The 27,675-nt window shown below is 39.1% G+C and overlaps 1 protein-coding gene across 2 annotated transcripts in view; it reads right to left on the bottom strand.

The window, feature by feature from the left end:
• Slc28a3 (solute carrier family 28 member 3) overlaps window positions 1-27,675 on the bottom strand; it is a 103,817-nt gene that overhangs the window by 59,697 nt on the left and 16,445 nt on the right. The window contains exons 2-3 of one of the 2 annotated variants that reach the window (XM_077796992.1): window positions 27,502-27,597; window positions 16,046-16,168 (exon numbers count right to left, since the gene is read on the bottom strand). In XM_077796992.1, coding sequence (XP_077653118.1) covers window positions 16,046-16,105 — 60 coding nt within the window. In that variant the 5' untranslated portion in view covers window positions 16,106-16,168; window positions 27,502-27,597. Of the gene's footprint in view, window positions 1-16,045; window positions 16,237-27,501; window positions 27,598-27,675 lie in introns of those variants that run through there. The other variant, XM_077796993.1, reaches the window with a different exon arrangement.

Here is a 27,675-nt window from a genome sequence, read left to right as displayed (position 1 = left end):
TTTCTTCTGTAATCACTGGTTTATAAAGATATCACAATTTGGAATCTTCCTGCACATTCAGTAAAATTGATCTCAAGTCTATATTTGGGAAAAAGTTGCTTTGTAGGGATTTCTAAAACCAACTTGGCCATTAGGCACTTCTTTCAAAAGGGTGCTGATTAAATAAATATAAATTAATCAGAAACACATGGAATAAATTTACAGTAAGCAATTGTTTTTTTTAAGCATTTGTCTAAATAGGAAACAAATAAGAATATCCGAAAACCTTTGAAAAATAACTGTAAAATTCTCTGATGAGATGCAGATATCGGGAGCCAAGTTCACCAAGCCTTTCATGGACTTAACAGGCCTGAGGTTTGTGTTCTGCTGACATGATAAAAACTCAAAGCTGCATGCAGCATCTTCCATGGGCTCCACAGCAGCGGATCACTCTGATTGCTGTGCAAGAGACCGATTTCACACTTGCATTTCCAGTTGGGCTTGGCCTGTACCAAAAGAGCACCCCAACTAAAAGGTTTAATTAGTCATAGTTGATATTGAAGCATTTTCTGGGTGCTAGTGCTTTACATTGCTTTCCCAGTAGTCTGTGATGTGGTGTTAGTAGACCTACATCATAGACTAGTGGTTTAGGTGAGGAAACAGAGAGGAGTTGGAAACTTCTAACAGGCCTGCATGGTGGACCCTACAGATCCAGACAGTCTGACTGAGCTGGATGCCAAAGTACCCATATCCTGTCCTCCTCATACTTGGTATGCTGCTCTGATCTTTCCCATCTGCTGTCCCCCTCCCCCTCATCTAGCTATTTCAGAAGCTGCTCACTTTCTTCCCTCCACAAGGTCACTTGTTACCTGCAGGCAAGGTCTAAGCCACTTGCAAGACAATCAGTAATTGCATCACAGCAGAGGGCCTCTTCTGCTCCCACCAGTGCTTTCTCAACCCTTCCTCCCTTAGGTCTTTCTTCCTCTTCTCTGACAGGAAGGCCTTGTGCTTTGCAAGGGAACAAGGAAGTGGTGATATATTTGTTGGCTTCTAGAAAAGTCTCTGTTGGCAGCCTGTCTCTCCATCCCCTTCCAGATCAACGTGTAACTGGACCTTTGCTCTCCATCTGCTTTATCTGGATGGGCCTGGACCTCATTTAAGTAATTTTTCCTTTTAAACTTGTCTGGCTGTACAAATTTGACCTGTCTTCTCCCACCCACTTCCTCCCTGCAAATGTTCCCGAACCTGAACCTAGATTATGGTGGATGAGAAACTCAGGGCTCAGTAACTTTAATTAGAAAAATAAAACCTGGCAAAGATATAAAGTGATAAAATTGAAAGCTGGGGGGGGGGGGGCATTGATAGGGAAATAGGGCCCATCATGGACAACTATAGAACTTCATAGCTCAGGTCATTGGTATTCTCTAAAGCTGAGCAGGTCAAGAGGGTAAAGCCCCTGGGGGGAGCACAGAGGTGCAGCTTTGTCAGTCCTGGTCCCTTTCAGACTATGGTTGACACTCCATATTAACAGGTTGTTTCTATTGTTGTTAATATGACACTCCATATTAACAGCCATGTTTCATGGAGGAATTTATACCATGACTTTAGTTATCCTCCTTACTCTGGCTGGTTAGTTTATTCTGGAAGTTTTCCAAGTCCATAGAGTACAGAAATTTAGTTTTTTTAAAAAGATTTATTCTTTTTAGATATACATGAAGAAATTTAGTTTTAAACCTAACTTTATCATCAGTTTTGGATTCTTGGAAGGTTTTACAATTGGCAAAATACTTTGGGGTAAAGCAGGAGAACTGGCCTCCATTCCTGGCTTCCTCTCTTCCCCACTCTGTGTTCCTGCTCATCCCTCTCCAACCTTCCCATTCAAGACCTTGATTTATTGAAATATGATATGTCAAGAGCTTTGTAAGGTTTTGAACAACCAATAAAAAAAAAAAAGAAAAAAAGACCTTGATTTATACACATAAAATGGAGTGTGGAAAATAGTTCTTGTCATGGTAGCTTAAACAATTATGTCTTTTGTTCCCAAATGAGTATTTTCCTTCTACCTGGCACAGAGTAGTAGTTGCTTAATATAATTTATTGAATATATGAAGAAATAAAATATTCATTTGGAATATTTGGAAAATATGATGATTCCCTGGCCCCCCAAACTAGGTGAGGTCACTTTCTGATGCTGTGTTATGATAGTTTACCATTGTTTCATTTTTAAACAAACAGTGGTTTCCTGTTTCCAGTTCCTAACATAATACCTGGCACAATGTCAGATCTCAAGAAATTTCTGTTAAATCAATATATCAAAACTATGACACTTTATGTCAAACAGATTTGGCACTTGAGGAAATGAAAAACAAAAAACAAAACTTTGAATTTTTAGGATGAGGAGGCCGGAGGGAAGATTGAGAAGTCTTCAGGTACATTTCCTTGCTTTCTAACTCAGCCATTCCTGGTAATTATGTACTTTGTTCCTGAACATTCACAGGAGACCCACATGACTTTCCTAATAAAACTATCTTTATGTATTTCCAAAGAACCAGCCATGCATATTGTCCTCTCCATTCTTTCTTTATTCCCTTCTTCCCCTTTCTTTTTCTGTTCCAAGAAAAAGGAAAAGGTGGTAAGCATATCAAAGTAGCTTATTATAGGGGCTTAGATAAGTCACCTACTCCATGTATGGAGTGGAGTTAGAGCTTACCAAAGACCCAGAATCCTGGATGTCAGCAAAAATTGTGCTGCAGTCATATGGTCACATGGGTCTGCTTATATCTGCAGTCCTAAGGTAAGAGTTCCAAATCTGTGAACAATAGAGACTTGGAGTTCATGTTCACAATGATCTTTTCTATATAAAATTACAGATACAGTCACCTTAACTAGCATTCAGGGCCCAGCTTCTCCACTCGATATCAACAGTGTGTGAATGAGATGGATTAGCAGGGACGAGTTATCTCATTTTAAATTAAGGGGCTGTCAAATGGAGATTCTGTCATCAGTAAGTGAACAATAAATGCAGAGCCTGGGAACTGGTCTTGGTTCTGTCCGAACTGAGATCAGAGCATTTTTCTGAACATCTCTGCAGATGACCCTCTGCAGACTAGAGATGTGCTTGTAGCACAAACTGCCTTGTGAGCCATTTGTAGCTGGTGGCCTATGGCTGATCAAGGGTTCCCAATCACTTCTGTCATGACATCTTCATGGAAATACATTTGGACCTAGATATGGGTAACAAACCCAGTCATAGCTCATGCAATCCAAATGCAGAGCCCCCAAAGAAGTCTCTTGAACCAGAACATCTCTTTTAGGATATTCATGGTAGAAAGAACAGTATTCAATCTCCTCTTCCTTTTTTTTTTAAATTTTTCCTGTGATCATTAGATGATGAAATTCTTTCTCTGCTTCTGGTAAAGGGCAGCAGTGATTGCTGTAAGCCTCAGAATCTCAGCCCTGCTCTACCCCTGACCCATCAAGCAGTGCATTCCAACCCAGATATGTGGCCAGTACCATTCACCACACTGATAAAACTGTCAAAGTTACTTTTTCAGAACTCTAGGGAAAAACAAACAAACAAACCAAAAACAAAAAGCAAAGGCTTACACCAATTCAGAGTTCTTTTTCAGATAAAATGATTCAGATCTCAGAACAGCAAGCTCTGTAGTATCTTTAATTTTCCTAGTTCCATTCTCCTTTCTCCAGACAGGACTTAAAAAAAAAAAAAAAGTTTGCAACCAGAATGAAAACAAGCAGTCTATGGAGGGATAAAATGGGGTTGGAGTTGCCCTAAATCCCAGTTCCCTGAAAATTGCCTGTCTTGACCTGTCTTGAAGTTCCTTGGAAGACTTCCTCACAAGGCTTGTCTTTGTTTGATCTGACTCAGAGGTCATATAGTACTATTTCCTTGAGGGCAATTGTTTAACTGGCAGGTACTTGAGATGGTGATAACAAGGTGGAGCAAACAACAAGCTGAGCAAAATTTTAATGGAAAAGCTGGGGGATCAAATTTCCATAGCTTCAGAAATTCCTGGGAATGTTCCACATAACACATGATAATGAATACAGTCCACAAGAATTAGGTGGTTAAGTCACTAAACAAACTTAAGAGTAACAACCATCACAGAAGCAACAAATGGGCAAAAAAAAAAATAAACCCTTATAAATAGAGGACAATTTGTTTTCCAAAGTTCCCACAATATATTAATTTCTTTTTAGTTGTAGATGGATGCAATACCTTTTTTTTATATTTATTTTTATATTGTGCTGAGGATTGAACCCAGTGCCTCACACATGCTAGGTAAGTGCTCTACCAGTGAGCTGCAATCCTAGCCCTCCCACGGTATATTTTGAGAATAATAGTTTTCATCCAAAGAAGGAATGGCCCATATAAACGAAAACAGCAGTCGATGAATACTGTCCAGGAGGAGGCCTAGATGTTGGACTTGTGTAAACCTAGACAGAAAATCATCTATTTTAAATATGTAAAACAAAACAAAACAAAAAACCTAAAGGGAAACCATTTTCAAAGAGCTAAAGAAAAGCAATGGAATAATATCTTTACTAGGGAATAACAATAAAGAGAATTAGAAGCTCTGAGACTGTGGGGCACCATCAAGCATATAAGCACAGCGGCAGTTCCAGATGGAGAGGAGAGAGGGAAGAAGGTGAAAGAAAATTTGAAGAAATAATTGTTGAGAAGTCCACAAATTTGATGAAAAACTTGAGGAGTTGCCAGATAGAAACAACTCATCATATATGATAGCTCCTCAATAAATTTAACATCTGATGTCTCATGAAACCACAAAGGCCAGAAGGGTGGGAAATTTCATATTCAAAGTACTATAGAAAAATGGTACATATAAAACTCCATATTAGCAAAACAGTTCTTTAAAAATTGGAAGACATTACCAGATAAACAAAAACAGGAAATTCACTGCTAGCAGACCTGCTCTGCAAGGAAACCTTCAGAATGAAATGAAAGGACCCAATAGGGTAACTCAAATCCACATGAAGACCTAAAGAACATCAGCAAAGGTAAGTGTGCAGGTAAATATTTTTGTAACCCATTCTCTCTCCTATATGACTATTGCATAAAGTGATAATCAAAAGAATATATTAATGGGCTTATACTTATAAGTTATAACTTTTATAGTTATAAAAATTATGTCAATATCATAAAGAAGGGGAAGAGAATGGACCTGTATTAAGTTTTTAAATTCTACTGAAATTAAGATGGTATTAATCCTAGTGAGATATTTATATATTGTGATGTTAATAGCAATTTCCCCCAAAAAACCTCCAAGAAAATAATGTGAAGAAATATTTTAAAAAACAAGTGAATTAAATTGGTATACTAGAAAATATATACCACAAGAAGGAAGTAATGAATTGAGAGGAAAGGTATTTTACATGCATTCCTCTATATATCAATTTTGAATCAATAGATTCAACCTATAATGGAGTAAAAATATTTGGAAAAAATTGTGTCTATTCTCACTTTTTTATTGTCATTATTTACTAAACAACACAGTAGAGTGAATATTATTATTTATACATATTTTACATTGTATGAGTATTATAAGTAGTCTTGAGATGAGTTAACGGATAAGAGGCGATGTGTGTAAGGTATAGGTATATACTGTACCGTTTTTAAGATAAGGGACTTGAATCATCTAGAGATTTTGATATCCATGGGAGTCCTGGAACCAATTTGCCATAGATATCAAGGAATAACTGTATATAAGTGGATGTATATTACACACAAAATAGCAGATGTAAGTCCTACTTTATCAATAATTACATTAAATATAAATGGATTAAGGCTTCCAATCAAATGGCAGATATTGGGTGGATGGAGGAAAAGCATGACCCAAATATATGCTGTTTATAAGACACTTTAGGTTCAATGACTTACATAGGCTAAAAGGATAGAAAAATATATGTCCTGCAAATAGTAATAAAAGCTAACTCAAATGGCTTAAAGTAGATTTCAAGACAACTTTTTTAAAAATTAAAAACAAAGGATATTTTATAATGATAAAGGGTCAGTTCATCAAATAAAATTATAAACTTATACATAGTTGATAAAAGAGCTCTTAGACATATGAAAAAAAAATTGACAGAATTCAAGGGAGAAATAGGAAATTCAATGATAGTTGGGTATTGCAAGACCCTATACTCAACAATAGGTAGAAAAGTAAAGAGATAATCAATAAGGAAATAGAGGAATTGAACAATGCTATCAATTTGAGAGACATATACAGAATATTCCACCAACAACTGTACATACACATTCTTCTCAAGTGCATTTGGGAATATCCTCCAGGCTAGATCATGCATTAGATCAAAACAAATCTCAATGAATTTAAAAACATTGAAATCATATAAAGTATCTTCTCTAATCACATTGGATCAAATTTAGAAATGAATAATGGAAAGTTGGGAGAAATTTATAAGGTATGTGTACATTAAACACACTCCTCAGTAATCGGTGGATTAAGGGAGAAATCCTAAGGGAAATTAGAAACAATTTGACAATAGTGAAAACATTCCATACCCATTTGTTTAAGCTAAAGTAGTGCTTAGAGGGAAATTCAAGTTGTAATTGCTTATGTTAGCAAAGAAGAAACATCTCAAATCAACAACCTAAACTTCCACTATTAGGATACAGAAAAGATATTTACGTTTTCTGTACTTTATTTCATTTGTGAAAAGGCATCTAGGTAGCTCCAGCCCAACTAAACCTAAAGCTACTGTAAAGGTAAAATTTCTAAGCTGATTCTAAGCCGCAAAGCCTGAGTTAAAGTGTAAGAGACCGGGCATTGTAAAGTTTCCAAGCTGCAGGGCCTGAGTTAAAAAGTGAAAGACTAGGTATTGTTAAAATTCCTCTGCTACCCCTAGAACCTGTAATCCCTGTAGCTGTTAGGACAATACTGGAACTGCCCAGTAAATATTTCCACTGATTCCCTGGTTGTTTAATAGCTAAGGGCTCTGAGTAGCTCGGCACGTAGGCATCCAGGCCCCAAAACCAATCAGTTTGAATGTGTACCCCGCACCCCTGCCCAGACTGTTCCTGCCAATGAATGTACTAATCATGTCTCAGAGATGTTGTTCAATTTTCCTGCGCCTCATGATGATTTGTTCTGATGTATGCAAAGCCCCCCGCCCTCCCTAAAAAGTGTACTTAAGCTTGGCTTGACCTCTGCTCTGGGCTCTGGGCTGCTCTCCTTTCTTGAGTGGGCACGGAGCCCCAGCATGCTGGTTCAATAAAACTCCCCCCTGCTAATTGCATGAAGCTAGTCTCTTGTGTGGTCTCTTCCTCCTTCGCCGGACCCTTACACTACCAAAGGAAGGAAGTATTAAGGATTAGAGTGGAGATAAATAAAAGTTGATTCTTTCAAAACAACAAAATTGACAAATATTTATTAGACTAAGAAAAAAGGAAGAAGACCAAAGAAACTAAAATCAGAAATATAAGTGGGGCCATTATTACCAACCTTACAGAAATAAAAAGGATATTAAGAAAATATTCTGAAAGCAGGGTACAGTGGCACTTGTCTATACTTCCAGCAACTCAGGAGGCTGAGGAGGGAGGATCGAAAGTCTGTGGCAGACTCAGCTATTTAGTGATACTCTGTTTTGAAATAAAAAAATAAAAAGGCTGAGAGGATGTAACTCAGTGGTATAGCAGCCCTGGATTTAGTCCCCAATACTGACAAAAAAAAAAAGAGTAGGGGGAGGGAGAGAATGTCATGAATAATTATATGACAAAAAATTAGATAACCTGGATGAAATAGACAACTTCACAAAAACAGACACATTACCTGAACTGACTCAAGAAGAAATAAAAATCTCAACAGACCTATAAAAAATCTGGATATTGAATCAGTAATCATCAATTTCCCAACAAAGAAAAACCTCTGCCCCAAGGGAGGGAGAAGAGATGAAAATAACTAAAATTAGGAATGAAAAAAAGGAAATATTGCTACTGACTATTTTTTTGGTGGAGGGGAGTGCTGGGGATTGAGTGCAGGGACTCATCAGTTGTAGGCAAATATTACCTCTGAGCCACATTCCTAGTCCTTACTACTAATCTTACAGAGAAAAATCCCTAATGTTGTTACTTTCTTTTAGTTTTATGGCATGCACTTGATGGTCAGATCCTTAAAGGTCAAAGATAATCAGATTTTTATTTTCTTAAATTGAAAAACCAAGAAACATGTACCTTCCTTGAGTCATAAGTGCAATAGTCACCAACCACAAGTGGTTGCTAAATACTTGAAATGTGACTAGTGTGACAGATGCCCTGAATTTAATTCTGACTAACTTAAGTTTAAATTGAAAAATGAACACTAGATTAATTGATCAGAAAACATTTAAGTACGTTTGGAACAACTTGGTTATGAATCTACTTTTGTAATTACACATTTTATGAAATCTAAATACAGATCAAGTATTCCTGATAAAAATTTAGCGTTAATGTTGACATGTGGATATAAAAAAATCACACTGGATTTCAAAGACTTGGTATGAAACAAATGAAAAATGTAAATAAAATATAGTTAAAATCAGCCTTATTTGTTTCATCTTACACTTCTAATGGATTGGTACCAAAAAATAAAATTGTTTATGTAGCTTATGCTATGTATCTCTGAGATGTTTGTGCCTTCAGCCCACAGCAAGTACCTTAGTCTGTTCACATTATTAATGATTTCCTGTTTTCTGTGTCTCAATGGATGATGAGTAAGCGTCTCCTCTTTTAAAGGAAATCACTTCAGGAATGTTTGAATGAGGAAAATACTAGATCTCTAAATACTTTTCCTCTGGGCTATCATGAAAGTGACTTTGGTTATCTTCACGTAGGCTCTTTTCCCCTAGAAATAAGTGTGGATGCAGCACATTTGAGGAAAGAAGATGTATTTTTAAAACTTCCATCACAAAAGTAAATTATTGTTTTATGTTTTTTGTACTTTATTTCAGTTGTGAAAGGCATCTAGGTAGCTCTAGCCCAGCTCATCCTGAGAGATGTGTAAAACTACTCAACCTGAGTGTGACCCATGGTGACCTCCCAAAATAGTGTCTTAAGGAGAAACAATGCCCTTTCCCTTTACTTTGAATAATTATTTTCAACCTCAGAAATAAATAATTAAATAAATAAGTAAATAAATTTTTTTTTTTCCCAATTCAGGGAATTGAATCCAGTAGTGCTCCACCACTGAGCCATACCACCATCCCTTTAAAACATTTTTAGTTTTTATTTTGAGATATGGCTCTGCTAAATTTTCAAGGCTAGCTTGAAATTTATAATCCTCCTGCATCAGCCTCCTAAATTGCTGAGATTACAGGCATGTAAGTCCAGAACCTTAGAATTTCTATACTCATCGTATCTGCTTGAGAAGTTTATGCCAATGTTCCATAGGAGCTGAGAATTTCAATCCTCATTTAACAAACCCTTCCTCTGGGCTGTCAGCAGGATTGGCTCACCAGGAAAATCACTGAGTAACTCAGCCATTCCTCTGTGCAGTGGAGGCCCAGTCTAGTCCTGCCTCAAGACTTTCTTAAGTGGGTTCCACCCTACTGACTTCCAGAGCGAGCAGTCTCTGTGCCTCTGAGGGCCATCTGTAGCAAGGTGATGCTTTTTCTTGGGGAGGGCATTAGAGGTGGAACCCTAAGGGAACCTTTTAATAAAAGTGCTCTTTCAAAAACTTGCCTGATTTTTCATCTTTAAAGATTCTGAGATGTAGGTGACCTCCTTTCCTGTTAACCTCCTCTCCTCTTCTCCGGATCTTCCTTTCCTTCTTTTAGCTTGGAAACAACTTTTAGTCACCTTATTCCAAATAGAAGCCTTCCCCAAATATGAACACTTGAGAACTATCTATGGAGTTGGGAGAAGTAAATTTTTGAGAAAGTTATGCTGAAATAATTGGACATCCACCTGGGTATGGTGGCTTATGCCTATAATCCCAGTGCCTGGGAGGCTGAGGAAGGAGGATCACAAGTTTGAGACTAGCCTCAGCCATTTAGTGAGGCCCAAGCAACTTGATGAGACCCTGTCCCAAAGTAAAAACTAAAAAGGGCCGATTAATTGTCCCTGGGTTCAGTCCCTGGTATAAATAAATAAGTAAACAAATAAATAAATAAATTCAATGTCCATGCAGAAAACCAAAAAAACTTGACTCCCACCGTACAATACATATTAACCTCAATTTCAAGGGGACTAGATACCTCAATGTGAAAATAAGAAGCTTTACAATTTTTAAAAATCATTATTATTATTATTGTTATTATTTTGTGATACTAAATATTGAATCTAGGGAAGCTCTACCACTGAGCTATCTCCCCAGTTCTTTTTATTTATTTTTTTAAATTTTGAGACAGGGTTTTGTTATGTTGCCCAAGTTGGCCTCCAATTTGCAATCCTCCTGCCTCAACCTCTTAGTCACTGGCTTTACAGACATGTGCCACACCCTACTCAGCCACTTCCTTAAGCAAGAAAAGGAAAAGAGAAGAAACTGACAAATGGGACCATGATATGACTAACTTTTGTTCATCAAAACAAATCATTGAAGACTGGAAGATATCTTTAGGGTGATAGAAGACATTTGCAAATCATAACTGCCAAACGGCTTGTAGCCAGAACACTTAAATAACTTTTTCAAATCACAAAGAAAAAGGAAAAAAATCCAGTAGAGAAAATGGGCAGGAGACTTGAACAGGTATTTTATAAAGTTGGCATGAGATGATCAATAACATGGATGTGAGTGAGTCCTGTGCTGCATAATGATGTTTTGGTCAATGCAGACCACATATGTGATGGTGGTCCCAAAGGATGGAAGTAGAGCTGAAAAATGCCTATTAACCTGTGATGTTGTAGCTATTGTGATTTCACAGTGTGAGGAATCACTCCTGTGTTTGTAATAATGCTGGTGTAAACAAATGGATTGCACTGCCAGTGTGGAGAAGCGCAGTGCACACAACGAGGTACAGTGCATGATAATAATGATGATGATGACAAAGACTGCTACTGGTTTATATATCTACTATACTATGCTTTTCTTGTTGTTGTTGTTATTTTAGAGCATGGTCTTTGTGATTACAAAGAAAAAAAAAGATAGAAATGTGTACTGTACAGTGTGCTGTTACACTGGCAGCAACGTTGTACACCTTGAGTTTATTACATCTCAATTGAATCAAGAGGCCAGGACAAGTAATTGGCCTACACCATAGAGTTTCACTTATGTCCACTCTGGGATGTTTGCACACCAACATAATTGCCTAATGATGTATGAAGGACGCTATTGATTGATGCATGACTGTATGGCCACACACCCACCAAAATGGCTGAAATTAAAAAATCCATTTGAATTTTGGTGAAGATGTGGAGGATAAACAGGAACCCACGCTCTGCTGATGGACATGTAAATTGGTGCAGTCATTTAGGAAACAGTTTGGCATTACTAGTAAGAGTTGAAAGTGTATATGTACTCTGATGACCTAACCATTCTACTCCTGAGCACAATCCTGATTAAACTGTTACAGTGCTCCAGAAAGCATGTCCAAGAGCGTTCACAGCTGTGTTTTCTGTAGAAGTTCCAAAAAACTTCAACTGTAATAACAACCATGTCCACAGGGTAAAATTATCAATTGTGGAATATTTACCAGACAGAGGACTATGTATTCTTAAAACAGGATAATTACGGTCACTTGTAATACCATGGCTGAAAACCAAGCAAAAGAAGCCAGATACAAAAGAATTCATCCTGCTTAATTCCATGTATGTTCAAAGATAAGCAAAGAATATATTTTGTAGGTTTCTGGTTATATAAAGTCAAAAAAACAAGTGCTGCTTTGGGACTCATAGTTAGAAGTTGAGAAATAGGACAACAAGTTGGGACAGCGGTTAGTCCTGGGTGGAGTTGGGGAGGGAGGTACTAGTGAGCACGTGTAGGGATGTGGCTACTGAGGGATATGAATTCCCTGTTCTCTGATCTGAGTCACAGTCCACTTTTTAAGAAGTCATATATCTGACAACTGGGTGCATTAGTGCATGCCTGTAATCCCATGGGCTTGGGAGGCTGAGGCAAGAGGATCCCAAAGCATCAGCAATTTAGTAAGGCCCTAAGCAACTTAATAAGATCCTGTCTCAAAAAAACAAACAACAGCAACAACAACAAAAACCCCAAAACAACAACAACAAATGGATGGAGACTTAGCTCAGTATTTAAGCACCCCTGGGTTTAATCTGTAGTACCAAAAAAAAGTTGTATACTTGGTTTTATGTATGTTATTTTTTACAATAATAACAATTTAAATTACCACCCCCGGCCTTTTCCTCTTATCCCTGCCAGAGGAGCATACATTCTGCTTTCATTTTTTCCCTAGTCTAATACCCACACATAACACAAATTTCCCCTCTTCACCCCCAGCCCCAGGTCACCAGTAATCTCTTTTTTTTTTAAGAGAGAGAGAGAGAGGAGAGAGAGAGAGAGAGAGAGAGAGAGAGAGTGAGAGAGAATTTTTTGATATTTATTTTTCAGTTTTCAGTGGACATAACATATTTATTTTATTTTTATATGGTGTGGAGGATAGAACCCAGTGCCCTGGCGCATGCCAGGCGAGTGCCTTAGCGCTTGAACCACATCCCCAGCCCCACCAGGAATCTCTTATTTGGCAAATGCAATGAGTTTGTGGCCTCTTCCATGCCTGCCCCCAGCCACCCCAGGGGTCTTTCCGATGAACCCTCTAGTTCTGTCTTCCTTGACTTCTCCAGACACCTCTCTCTCCTGGTTCTGCTTCTCTGTCCCTACCTGTGGCTCTCTCTGCTTCCTTCTCTGCACTCCCACTCTTTAAACTCTGGTGTGTCCCAGGTTTCCTTCTGTGGTGGTCTTACCCACACCCTTGCCCATCTCCGTGCTAACAGCCTCCAAATCTGTGTGATTGAGGTTCCAGGTGGATGTGCACCACAAACTCCCTACTTGATCTACACTCTTGTCAAAATGCCTGGAATCTCTCAAATTTCAACCAACAGCCTCAGATGAAACTCATTCTGTTCCTTATTCTAATGAGAGAGAGAGAGAGAGAGAGAGAGAGAGAGAGAGAGAGAGAGAGAGAGAGGGGGCGCGAGAGAGGGAAAAGAGGAAAACAAAAACAAAACAACAACAACAACAACAAAACAAACCCTAAAACCAAACCGATCAAACAAACAAAATTAAAAAAAAAAAAAAAGAAGAAAAGAAAGATCTTCTGTCTAAAAAAGGCAAGCACTTCCAGGTTGACATCTCATACTGACTCCTCACTCATTAATCAATCCCAACACCAAGAGCTACTATTATTTTGCCTGTACTATGTGCTGGGCACTGTTTTTCATAAATGTGTATATCTGTGTTACAAACACTTTTTATGTGTATTACCTCAGTTAATTCCCTCAACAATCCTGAGGTACCATTACTATCTTACCCTACAGGAGAAGATGGAGGGCTGAGAGCCAGAGCAGCGCTCAGACCCTGATCCTGACTCCAGATGGCCTCTGAGGAACAGCCTCTTACCTGTGTTAGCACCTCGTCCCTGCATGTGTCCACTGCCTTAGGCCTCATCTGGATGATTATACTGACTTCCTAACTGATCTCCCAACTGCACACGAATCTCTCTCCATTTTCATTCACCTTCAAGAGGGCCACTAGGCTCACTTAAAAAATAATTTGGTCATCGTAGTTTTGAGTGATTCCCTCTCTCATGCCTCAGCACACATGGAGGCCACATGATCTGGCACCAGCCTGTGCTGTCCCCTGCCTCCTGTTCCCCACCCCAGACACATGCTCTTCTCTTTTAGGCTCTGGGACAGTTCTCTTTGTCTGCGGTGTTCTGTGGACCCACCCCTTCCTGCTTGCCTGGAAAATGCCTGCCCATTTGTTAAGTCCTAACTGCAGTTCTCTCTCCCTCTGTATGCTGTCATGGACTCCACAGACCGCCCAGCGCTAACTATATATTTATTTACAAATTAAGCCTTATTATGACTCAAGAGAATGGAAAAGATGGGATGGGATAGAGGCAAAGTGGATTTGGTGCAAGCCTCTAGCCTGCTCTTCTTCCTGTTCCTCCTCTTCTCTTCCTTTTCCTCCTCTTCTTTTAATTATTATTATTACTTCTTTTAGTTATTATTATTATTATTGGTACCAGGATTGAACCCAGGGATGCTTAACCATTAAGTCCCATCCCCAGCCCTTGCTATTATTTATTTAGACAAGGTCTCACTAAGTTGCTTAGGACCTTGCTAAGTTGTTGAGACTGGCTTTGAACTCTCAATCCTTTGCCACCGCCTCCTGAGCAGCTGGGATACAAGTGTGCACCACCACATCAGGCTCCCTGCTCTCCTTCTCAAGGGCAAAAACAGTGTCTCCTGCCTTCTTGAATTGCTGTCCCTTCTTAGCACTGGTAAATACAAGATCCAGAGATATGCACCAGCTTTTTTCTCACTATTACACCTGCTTTGCCCCCATGCAGCCCCTCATTTCACTCTCTTAACTTATAACAGGTTTCATACTTGGTGCTCCCTTCCATCATTTAATATTCATACAGGGACCAAGGTATGCCACTTTTAAAACATGCCATTCTCACAGAAGAATATTTTGAACTAAGGTGACTGAGAAGGAGCAGATATGAGTGAGCACTCTGCCCTCCCTCATCTTCCTAAAAGCAAGGCATATTATTTCCCTTGTCCCTTTGTCCCATAAAAGGAAGAGGAGTACAACACTTTTCACCAGGCGGTAAGTGTGGAAAGCAAACCTTCCCAGAATCAGCTTTATCTTCCATTAGTCGTCCCCCCTGCCATATATTTCCAAGTTGCTTTCCCAAAATTTATTGGCCTGAACAGCCCCAAACCTCTTTCCTTTGTCTAGTCACTTCTCCGAATGCGACACCCTTTGTTAAAATGATACATAAACTCTCAAGACTAACTGCTTCTTTGGGCTTTTCACTTTTTTTGTGAGGTTCCCATGTGAAATTTAAAAAGTTACTAAAATTTGTAATACTTCTCTCCTGTTAACTCAGTTTTCATTTGTTTAATTCACAGGCCTTAGGAATTGTACCTGAAAGGGTAGAAGTTTTTCCTCCCATTTACTATCAGATGGACATCCCTGTGACTATTGAATAGACAAACTGGGACTCAGAGAGATAGTAACTTATAGGTAGAATCAGGGTTCATGTCAAAGTCCTTTTCCCCCTTCTTCTTTTCTTATTAATACCCAAAAGTTCTGTTTTGTCCTTCTAGTGATGATGAGGCCCAAGGGGCTGCTCACACATGCTCATTGCAGATTTTGTGTCTTTTCCAAAGTTCTCATGCTAAGTGTCAGGGCAGGAAAAGAAGCACACCTAGGAACAACTCTGAAAATCCCCATCCTACACCAAATTGGAATAGCCTGTTTTTTTTTTTTTTTAAAGGGATAATTCATTTTTAAATTAATTTATTAAGGCAGCACTGAGAATGGAATCCAGGTCTTTGAGCATGCTAAGCAAGCTACACCCCACCACTGAGCTACACCCCAACCCTGCCTGGTGTTTTTAATAGGCCTCCTTCTGAGACTGTGGCACCCATCCCTGGGATGAGCAGCATTTGGGCTGATGACAGGAGACTGACTTGCTTGTCCGTTCTGGGGCAGGCACCAGGGCCACTATCAGGGGCTGTGGGACCTAGTTTAGAAGGAAGGAGTTCTGAGATGCTTGCTCTATTCAAGATGGAATTCCCCCCCAATCTTTGGAAGGATGCCTGCAGGTAAATACTGCAACCATGTTGTGAGCCGGAGGGGGAAAAAAGGGAGGAGTAACAGAGCAAGTTTCCTAGTAACAGAGCAAGTCTGGATCAACCCTAAGTCATTAAAAGAGACTTTTCAGGTTTGTCAACACAAAAGAACCCAAGAAGAAAATAGTGGGCTAAATGTGACATTAAAATTCTTGACAGTGGCCCAGTAATCCCACTGCTTAAGTTTAAGAAACTTGCCAAGCGGGTAAGGAAAGAGCATTTTTTTTTCCATTTATTTGGTTTCAAACAGAAGAAGAAAGTTCTGCTCACCCGGAAGCCAGTGTTGCTGAAGCCCTCGGTTTTGGGGGCTGCTGTACTTGTCAGCTCCATATTCTGTTCACCAGCTGTCTGGGCTCTGAATTCTCTGATGTCCTATCTGAAGGTCCTCGGTACCTGGGTAGAAGAAAACAGTCTCTGCTGATGTCAAAATGCCAGCTGCCGTGGCGGAAATCTGGGCATTGCTTCAGTTTGGAAACTTCTATAATAATCTCCGGAATGACTTGGGCTGAAACCAGATTGGGTGGGGCCAGAGGGGCCAGAAGGGCGGAGTGGAGGCTTCTGGTTCAGGCCCGCCCACCTCTTTTATCCTTCTAATGATTTCCATCCTAGGCTTTCCATGTTCACTTCTGGAAAGAAGAGTTTTGTGGTGCACAGGCGTGATACTTTCTCTGTAGACCTTAGTGAAATAGCTCTCTTCTTGTGAATAGTGTTGAGGGAAGGAGTGTTGTTGGTAGAGCAGGGAAAGTTAGGATTGGTTCCTATCAAGTGATCATCTACTCTGAGCCAGGCACAAGTTAGGTGCAGTGTATACAACTACCTCTGTGTCCCACTTGGACAAACGGAGGTGGGAAAATTAGCCTTTTGTTTAGAGTCATCTAGGTAATAAAGGAACAATGGTCATTAGAAAGCCATTTCAATACATCCCTGCTTCAGGCTGAGTTGTTTTAAAAAATCCTCCAACTCAACAGAAATGGCAGATAAGTGAAAGGTGACCAAGTGGTCACTTAATAAAAAGTGCTTTATGAAAACATGAGCTGTAAAATTCTTTCAAAATAAGGATTTCCCTTTAGCCTTTTTAAATTGAACTACTATGTATCAAACTATTATAATTGTGTGGCTTCTATGGAAGCATGAAAATGCTTATAATAAATAAAAAAAGTAGAGGTTGGGGTTGTGGCTCAGCGGCAAAGGCTTGCCTAGCACATGCAAGGCACTGGGTTCCATCCTCAGCATCACACAAAATAAGTAAAATAAAGGTATTGTGTCCAACTACAATTTTATCATTCTGCTTTTAAAAAAAAATTAATATTGCAAAACAGTGGACTAAAGAATGAGAGAAAATACCAACTATTGCTGGTGGTTACTTTTGAGTTGTGGTTTTTATTGGTGGTTGTTATTTTCTCCTTCCTATTCAGCTGTATGTTTTATAATGGGCCTAACTTATTTTAGTATCATGATAAAGACTATATATAAACTTAAGGGATTGCTTCTGGGTTCAAATCCTGGCTCTTCCTCTTAATTATGTCAAACTAGAGCTTAAGGGAAAACTTAGATTTTTGGCTGTTTATATGGATTGAGGACTAGGAATAGATTTTATAATTGTGAATGGCTGAAAAATAATCAAAAGGGAGAATATTTTTTGGCATGTGAAAATTATATGAAATTTAAATTTCATTGTCCAGAAATAAAGTTTGGTTGAAACACAGGTATGCTCATCCATTTCTGTACTTTTTATTGCTGCTATTATTCTACAAGGTCAGAGTGGCAGAGATTGTGTGGCTCAAAGACTAAAATATTCACTACTTGGCCCTTTACAGAAAATGTGTTCTGATCTGAGTCACTAGACATGTGAATTTGGGCAAGCAAATGTGTTCTCTGTGCTTCAGATTCTTCATCTATAAAATGAAGCTGATAATGCTCTTTTTAAAGGATTTTTAGAACCTAAGTTTAAAAAAAAAAAACACTTGGAATAGTGCCTGACACATAATTCAATACCCTTCAAACTTTATGCTTTAGCCCTTTAATGCTTCTTACTGATGAATAAGACTGGGGAATTTTCATTATTTCTTCCCCATAATTACAAAATGCCATAATTAGTAGTCACTCAGTTATCAAAAACAAGAAGCCCATTTGGAAGTGATTGAGAGAGGTATGGATAAACAATGCATATATGTGGAAAGCTTCCATTGCAAAATTGTTGGAAGAAACCATTTGCTGCAACCTGTTATAACCTCCATGAAATTGAGACCCAATCTAGCTTAAGGTCATGACTGATCCTTACTTTCTAGGAGGAAAGAAAAATCTTCATTTTACCATTTATGATTATAATCGCAGAAACTTGACTTAAATGCCTTCCATTCTTTGTGTGTGTTAATAAAACCTTTAATGCCTTCCATTTTTGCAGGAATCTTTTTAAATGCAATAACCTAATGTGATTTTTGCCCATTGGCTATGCACAAAAAGTCTGAAAAGAGTGCAAAAACACTTGAGAGCATATCATTGTGCAAGTGAGGGCACTGAGTACAAGATACCGAAACATCCGCCTGTGTTCTCTGACGACACCAGCAACAAGCAAAAGCTGAAACCTAAGTAGAATAAATTGTACATATAACCATGATCCTGAAATGCCAAAACAATGGTCACATCCAGAGAAATTTCAGTTAATATGGCATGGCTCTGAGGCTTGTACTTAAAGAGCTCTCAGAGCTAATGAAAAGTTTTCTTGCAATACCAGAATTAATGACTCTTGATGCCTAGTTTGGAAATAGAAAATGGGATCAGAAATGAGGTGTAAAGGCCCTCTCAGCTTTACGAGACATTTAAAATCCTTCCCCGGTCATATATAGTCCTTGTTCAATAAGAAATACCTTGCACCAAGGACTCTAAAGTTGTCCCTTGACCCCTCTGATCTGTTTGAATCACAGTACCCCTCAAATTTTATTTAAATATTGAAACCATTGTGGGACAAACCAATCACTGGAATTTTTAGTCTAGTCATTTTTATATCCTATTCTAACCTCCAAGAGTTGGCTTAAGAAGACTAAGAACCCATGGGCCATATGTGTACCAGCTCATTAAAGAGAACCCAAATTCAAACCACTCCATGTTTATTAAAAGTATAAAGTTAAGGGGCTGGGGTTGAAGCTCAGCAGTAGAGCACTCGCCTAGCACGTGCAAGGCCCTGGGTTGGATCCTCAGCACCACACAAAAATAAGTAAAAAAAAAATAAAGGCATTGTGTCCAACTACACCTAAAAATTAAATGTTAAAAAAGTATGAAAGTTTAAAAAATGCGGGGTGAGGGATTGTTTTCTTTGCCTTATGCATGCATATATGGTTTTATAGAGAGGTCACTCTTTTAGTGACAACACTTCCAAAAGGAATAAAATGAATTCAAAAAAATTATTTATAATGCTTGGCTGATGCTGAGCATTACAATGTATTATATGTTACAGTGTATGTATATGTATTATATGTATTATAAATTACATTATAATTTTCATTTCCCCTGGCTGTCCTCTTCTTTGAAGAACATTTTATGTATTATGCATCAACATTTGTCTATTCATCTTGAAGTAGTTTAATAAATAAGTAAACCAAATAATATTGATTTAATAAATATTATTAATATTAAAAAAGTCAATGTATAAAATAATTTATACTAAATATACATATTTATATATAAATGCATAAAAATGTAATTCTAGGGGGTTTACAAGCTGGTAAGTCCAGTTTACCATCACCAGTTATTCAGATGATCCAAAAGAAAAGAAAAAACAATGAAGATGTATATTTGGGCCTGGGATGCAGCTTAGTGGTAAAGTATGTGCCTAGTATGTGTGGGCCTCTGGGTTTACATTAAAAGTATATTTCAAATTGCAAGTACTTGGATTTGGTTTTTTTGTTTGTTTGTTTGTTTTTAAAGAGAGAGTGAGAGAGAATTTTTTAATATTTGTTTTTTAGTTTTCGGCGGACACAACATCTTTGTTGGTATGTGGTGCTGAGGATCGACCCGGGCTGCACGCATGCCAGGCGAGCCACATCCCCAGCCCCAAGGATTTGTTTTTTTAAAAGAATTGTCTTTTTGCAGTTAAGTTTTATTTTCAACACTCCTTCTGAACACTAGATACCACAAAGGCCAAATGTCTTCTCTGATAAGTGGATGCTGATCCACAATGTGTGTGTGTGTGTGTGTGTGTGTGTGTGTGTGTGTGTGTGTGTGTGGTGGGGGGCAAATGGGAAAAATGGAGGGGAAGAAAAAGAATAACAGGAAGATGAGAATGATTTGGGAACATCAGAAAACAAGGACATGTTTAATTCTAATCCATTTACTACTCTAAGAAACAATTCATGAGCAGAAAAGGACTACGTCCTTTATACACAATGCAACAATGACAATTAAATAACATAGTTTCTTTTAACATTAGTTCTGTTACTTATTTGCGTTGCTGGCATTCATTAGCATAGTTCAAAAGAAGTCATTCTAGTTGACGTCCATTCATTTACTCAATACAAATTGTGACTACTAAGAAAAAAGAAATTTCCCAGCTTCCTCTTAGGACTCCACCTACTGAGGCACTGGCACTACTGAGGAGCGTGGTGCCATGTTTGGCTCTCACCTCCTCATTGTACTTTCTCTTCCTTGCAGGCAAATCTTCTAGGCCCTCTGGACTGTGTTCCACCTCAGGGCACTTTCATTGGAACAAGGAATGGCCCTTGGATTGGCTTTATCTTTGCTTGGGTCTCTTAGCAGGGATATCCTAGACCTACAATGCACCTGTCTTATCAGCACACCTGTGCATCATGGACTCTGCAGTGGACACAGGTCTAGGTGTCAAGGAAGCACAGAGAGTAGGAATGTAAAAGCTCTGAACAACTGGGTCTCACCTAAATATGCCCCCCACCCCCAAAGCATCTGACAGGTTGCACCTAGGATTTATTTTTTCTAGAAACACAAGAAAGTTGGATATTTTCGGAGAGTGTATCTAAAGGATATAGGAGTTATATGAGAAAGAATAGTCTTAATAATCAATCAAGACACATCAAATTTAATTCATGAGTCCCTAATGGTATGTGTTTGTATAAATATAATTTTAATATATTTATATATAAAATTTGGTACTAGGATTGAACCCAGGGGCACTCTACCACTGAACTACACCTCTAGTCCTTTTTCTTCACTGAACTACACCTCTAGTCCTTTCTCTTTTATTTTGAGACAGTTGCTGATGGTTTATCTTGAACTTATGATCATCTTCCCTCAGCCTCCTAAATTGCTGGGATTACAGGCATGTACCACTGTGCTTGGCTAATGATTCTTTAAATAAATAATAGTAAAATAATATTAATAATAATGAAATATAGAGAAAAGTTGAAAAGAGGAAAGGTAAGCATATATATTGTCTATTTCAGGGTAAGCAAATACCCCACTTGATAAGAAGCTGTATCTTGTATAATAATGTCAGGAGCAAAGACAAGGGACTTGATAGAATTTGAAAAGCATGATTTTGAGACCCCTTTGAGCAACCATTTTCAATTGATATTAAATCATTGGTTAGTAGCCAGACATTATAGTGCATTCCTGTAACCTGAGCTACTCAGGAAGCTGAGGCAGGAGGACTGCAAGTTTGAGGTTAGCCGAGGCAAATTATTGAGACCCTGTCTAAAAATTAAAAAAATTTTAAAAGGGTTGGGTTTGTAGTTGTAGTAGATCACTCCTGGGTTAAGTTACTAGTACTGAAAAAAAAATTAGTTAGGTAGTAGTTGGATCCTGGACATTATACGGAAGTAAAGTCACAGGGTGAAGTTGACATTTTGGCATAGGAGGTACTGTGGAATACCCTGATGAAGATGTCAGGTCAATCCCAGTCCAAATGGACAATTTGCTTCAAGTGGGTCCATCAGATACTCTGAGATTTTGGTGTGGAATAATATGAAATATACTTATTTTATCATTTTGTTTTTGTATATGTATGTATGTATTATTATTATTTTTAAATAAAGACCTCAGAAGTCAGACTTCCTAGTTGTGATCTTCTGTTTATTTATTTAGTATTTGGTGGTATTAGGGATTGAACCCAGGGGTGCTTTACCACTGAGTTACATCCTTGTTCATTTTTCATTTTGAGACCAGGGTCTCACCAAGATGCCCAGGCTAGCCTTAAATTTGCAATCTCCTGCATCAGCCCCCCAAATTGCTGGGATTGTAGGTGTGTGTGCTACCATGCCTGGCTTTGAGTCTAATCTAGATTGTTTACTTTTAGGTTTGGATCTTGAGCCATTTAAGCAACCTCTCAGAGCCTCTTAGAATTTATGGGATCTACTGAGAATCTCACTATGGGATCTACTGAGAATCTCACTAGTGACATTATTGGAATGAGACCTGGTATGTACATCAAACCTACAATTAGCTATTATTATTATAAATGCTTGATTATTTCCTGAAGAATGCATATTAGAGTCATGATAAGCAAACATCTCTTGCCCCCCACTCCAGCCCAGGTCATGGGATTCTAGGTTTCTAGCAGGGGATAATTTGAGAAGCATCATAGCATCAGGACCCAGGTTCCAGGTTCTCTCATCATTAGCCTTCAGCAGGACCTGAGTAAGACACTTAAGGAATCTGACCTCAGCTTCCTCATCATAAGCCTGTAAGACAGGTGGGTGTGTGGAGAGGGCCTCATGTGTGGCATCCAGGGAAGAAAGTTGACACACACATGGCAGGAAGATGTTATTCGGTGTGACTTTGTCCTAACCCCTGGGACACCATGCATGCAAAAGAAAAGGTGATGCTTCTCCCTTTCTAGGGGCAACACACAGACTCTGTTTTTCTAAAATTTGCCACAATGAAACTGAGACCTTCTTTGATTTTGCTTCTTCCCAGATTTAATCAGTATTTGTCTACTGAATCCTTTACATTTTTTATTTTTTCAATTATTGTAATTCTTCCTTAATAAAGATTCCATAACATGAATCCCCTTATAAGATAACAGATTTGTACCCATTTGTACCTATTCACTACATTGATTACCTGTCTCCCCTGCTAGGCCATAACCTTCATGAAGGTAGGGTCATTGTTTTGTTCCTTGATGTATTCTAAGCATCTATAATAGCCCTGGTGCATAGTAGATGTTTGATAAATCTCATTTATGTTTACTTTGTTTGCAATGCTGGTGGTTGAACCCAGGGCCTTAGGCATGCTAGGCAAGTGCTCTGCCACTGAGCCACACTATAATCCAAATATCAATTCAATTTTTCAAAAATCCTTATAAAGTTACCAGCTTGGATATTTTTTTTAAAAAAAATTTTATGTATATTTTTTTTAGTTGTAGATGAACACATAGTGTCTTTATTTATTTTTATGTGGTGCTGAGGATCAAACTCAGTGCCTCACGCATGCAACTGAGGCAAGCGCTTTACCACTGAGCTACAGCCTCAGCCCTTGGATATTGATTTCTAATTGTTGACTGAGTATGAACTGACTCTTAACTTGATTCCATAACCTGATAACAAGAAGTAGCACATGTGGTTTAGGTCTGCAGTCTGTGAAATGGTATATCCACTGTCTCCATCCAGGAGTGTTTTGAGTCAGGGAAATGTCACAGCTGTTGAAAGCATGGGTGAGAGGCCTGGTACGTGCAGCACGTGTCACCTACATAGCAAACTGGAATTTCCCTAAATTCTCCCTTTGCTTTATTTACAGGAAGTGTGGAGGAATCCCAATTCCCAACCCTGTCTCTTTGTAGACTCCTCCCAGGCATGGCTGCCAACCAAGACCAAGGATCTCAAGTATTCCAGAGCAGGGTGGGGGAATGGGCGCGGAAATGGAGAATACATTTAGCCAGGGACTTCCCCAGTACCACATCACACTCACTGGGAGTCCATCCAGTGAACTGTGATAGAATACTCATCCTGGGCAATCCCCAAAATGTCCAGGAGGCTCATAAGTTAAACACCCTAGCCAGGGGTAGGGTGGGAGTGTGTGGGGGGTGTAGCTCAGTGTTAGAGCTCTTGCCTAGCATGCTGAGGTGCTGGGTTCAATCTCCAGCTCTAGGAAAAAGTTCAACATGCAACCTGGGTCACATTGCTAGAAACTTTGGAGTCAAGCAGGCTGTTGTGGTGCATGTTTTCTTTTTAAGAGCTGGGGATGCAGCTGAGTGGTAGAATGCCCTTGGGTCCTATCTGCTTTGCAGACAGGGGCTTTTCTTGGTGTTTCTTTACCTGCCTTTGCATCTCAAATATTTACTGAGCCAAGCACTATTCCAGGCTCCTGGAAGCCATAAGTGCACAAAGCAAAGATCTCTGATCTGATGGGCAGAAGATTGAATGAGAAATAAAGAACCAATTATCATGCCAAGAATTTTGCCCTGGACTCCTGGGTGGGGTTGTCATGGCCTGAGATGGGGGACTGTGTAGACCTGGAAACTTTGGGAGCTAAGGAAAGTTCCCTGTCTAAACACCTGTGGAAGCATCTTTTCCATCTCATGCCCTTCTTGAATACTCTGTACAGTCCTATCTGAGCATTAAAACCTGCTCTTTAGCAGATCCCTATCATTCTTGGCACTGAACTGTGTGCTGCATCCCTATTCCTATCTCAAGAGGCTAGATTTCCAATATACATCCTGATAAACCAATCTGGAATTGAAAGCATTGTCAGTGAAGATGCATGTAGTCCTTCTAGTCTAATGAAATCCTCAGCCTGACAACACAGTGCACTAGAGCCACTAGAGCTGTGGCTGTTGGCTCTGGTGATTGAGTTACAGGGAACTGGGATATGCTGCTGCTGTCCAGCATCTCCAGAAAGGACCTCACTGCAAATTGCTAGTTTGGGAAGAGATAGAAATCCAAAGAATGCATATTTCATATGATGGTAAAATTGAAAAATTATTAAACTGAGCTGGATGCAGTGGTGTAATCTGTAAGCCTAGCAACTCAGGAGGACGAGGCAGCGGGGGTGGCAAGTTCAAGGCCAGCTTTGGCAATTTAGCCAGATCCTGTCTCAAAAAACAAAAAGGGGGGCTGGGGATATAGCTCAGTTGGTAGAGTGCTTGCCTAGCATGCACAAGACCCTAGGTTCAATCCCCAGCACCAAAAAATAAAAGGGTGGGGGGAGGCTGGGATGTTGCTCAGTGGTAGAGTGGTGCTGGGTTCAATCTCTAGGACTGAAAAAAAGAAAAAAGAGAAACTGCAAATTGAACTGTTCTGAGTCTGGACTATCTTTATATGGATTAGAATGAGGTGGCTGTTGAGGGCACATTGCCTACATTAAATGCCCGGCCCTGACACTCGCTGGGTGACTGTGGCCCATGACTCATCCCCCCCCCCTTTTTTTTTAACAGATGTTGTAAGAACTAAGTGAGTTCATATGCAAAGAATTTAGACTAACACAGGGCACACAGTAAGAACTATTGAGGTTAGCTCTTACTGTCTTTTTTTTGTAACTAGGGATATAGTTATAAATAATTATAAATTCATCACAAAACAGGTCATAGGATTTTATAAACTGTATAGAAATCTTTCAGCCTTGAGCAAAAAAGTTCTGATAATGTCCTGGACTCCTTCAAAGTGGCCTATGGTAGAGCACTTGCCTATGATGCACAGGGTTCTGGGTTTGATCCCCACCACTGCAGAAAATAAAGTGAAATGAAACTGTCCTGGTGCGTGGAGGGCTGCATGAGGATGGCAGGAGAGCTAACATGTCCCTCAAGGGCACTTGCTTGAGTTCACTCAAGGACACTCCAGAGGAAATGGGGGTGATTCCAGGAAGAATTAGTAATTCACATACTGGAAGTATGAATTCCAAGAAGCCAGACACTGGGCCATTTTCCCACTCTTTCATATGATGGGGGTATTTTTTTAAGAGATGAGAGAGAGAGAGAGAGAGAGAGAGAGAGAGAGAGAGAGAGAGAGAGAAAGAATTTTTTCAATATTTGTTTTTTAGTTCTCGGCAGACACACATGTTTATTTTTATTTTATGTGGTGCTAAGGATTGAACCAGAGCCCCACATGCCAGGCAAGCGCACTACCGCTTGAGCCACATCCCCAGCCCTGATGGGGGCATTTTAAATTTCATTGTTTCCTTTCTGCCTCTCTAATCCACCTCTTAAATTATAACATTTGTTATCTATTTGTGCTGGGATTAGCTTTGGCTAATTGTATTGAAAAATCGTTAAATTGAGCTGGGTGCAGTGGTGCACACCTGTAATCCTAGCAAACACGAGTCATAAATGCATGCATTTAAGATAGAGTTCACACTGTTTATCTTAAAGTAAGTTCCTTTCTCTTTTAGTTATAAAACAAAGGCATTTTTGTTATCTTTGCCAAGGAGGATATCTTATTTGTACTTGATCTCTCAGTGAAATGATATTTTCTCCCACCAAGTTTATGAATTTCTGATTTCATTTGCAGAGCAAAACAAAAAAACTCAGATTCTAGTCAAAGAAAAAATGTCTCAAATCCACATTGGTGAAGTCATGATTCTCTCTGTAATTTTCTGTTTGTTTTTTCTTTTTCACTCATCTCTTGAACTTTCTCAACCCCTTCTCTAAATTGTTATAATTCCAAGCCTGACTTGATTCTAAAGGCACTTTGTGTAAATAAATACTGAATAGTGATTATTTAGAACCAGTGGCGCAGTTACAATATGCAGAGAGCTGTAAATAATGACCACGGGTTAATCAAAGATTTGCTAACAAAAGGGACTGCACTTCCTCAGTCCACTGGCTCACTGAAAGTCACTTCTTGTACCCTGATGACCTTATATGACTTCCAGATGAGTCCCCAGATGACAGGGATTTTTTGATGGAAATCCACAAATGCCTGACAGTCCTTATTGTGATCCTGAGCCTCAGCTGTCCCTTGACCCCACACTGACCCAGCCTTTCCTGTCCTCCTCTCTGCCCACTCCTGTTTGTTTTGTTTTGTTTTGTTTTAGGAACTGGTGATTAGACACAGGAGTGCTCCACCACTGAATTACATTTCTAGCCCTTTCAGTTTTTTCTTTTGAGACACGGTCTCATTACGTTGTTGAGGCAGGACTCAAACTGGCAATCCTCCTGCCTCAGCCTCTCAGTCGTTGGGATTACAGGTGTGTGCCACTGCATTTTGTTCTGCCCACACCTTTTATTTTTTTAAATATTTTATTGATTTTATTTTTTCTAAATACACAACAGCAGTGGAATGCATTACAATTCTTATTACACATATAGAGTACAATTTTTCATATCTCTGTATATAAAGTATGTTCACACCAATTCATGTCTTTATACATGTACTTTTTCTGTACTACAATTTTAATACACATATATACCATAATTTTTCATATTTCTGTTTGTATATAAAGTATGTTGACACCCAGTTCAAGTCTTCATGCATGTAGTTTGTATAATGATGTCTATCACATTCCACCATCCTTGCTAATCCCCTGACCCCTTACCTTTCCCTCCCACCCCTCTGCCCTATCTAGAATTCATCTCTTCCTCTCATGCTCCATGATCCCAACCCCACTATGAGTCAGCCTCCTTATATTAGAGAAAACATTCCACATTTGTTTTTGGGGGGATTGGCAGACTTCACTTAGCATTATCTTCTCCAAAGCCATCCATTTATCTGCAAATGCCATGGTTTTGTTCCTTTTAAATGCTGAGTAAAATTCCATTGTGTATATATGCCACATTTTTTTCCCCACACCTTTTAAATGGCCTGTGTGGCTCCCCTTCCTCTACTCACCCTGGGACTGTGAGGTCCCCAGGCTGTCCTCTTCCTTTACCAGCGTTTTGTCACCAAGGGCTTTTCAGAGGAAGGGAATTCTCTGTCCAGGATTTTCTGGAGACAAGATGTTAAGTTTTCAAGATCATTTTTAAGAACCTGTACCCCCAGAAGAACCAGTGGAGAGATGCTAGG

Source organism: Urocitellus parryii, chromosome 4, assembly GCF_045843805.1.
Source record: "Urocitellus parryii isolate mUroPar1 chromosome 4, mUroPar1.hap1, whole genome shotgun sequence".
Lineage (NCBI taxonomy): Eukaryota > Metazoa > Chordata > Mammalia > Rodentia > Sciuridae > Urocitellus > Urocitellus parryii.
This window is presented reverse-complemented; position numbering and strand designations above follow the sequence as displayed.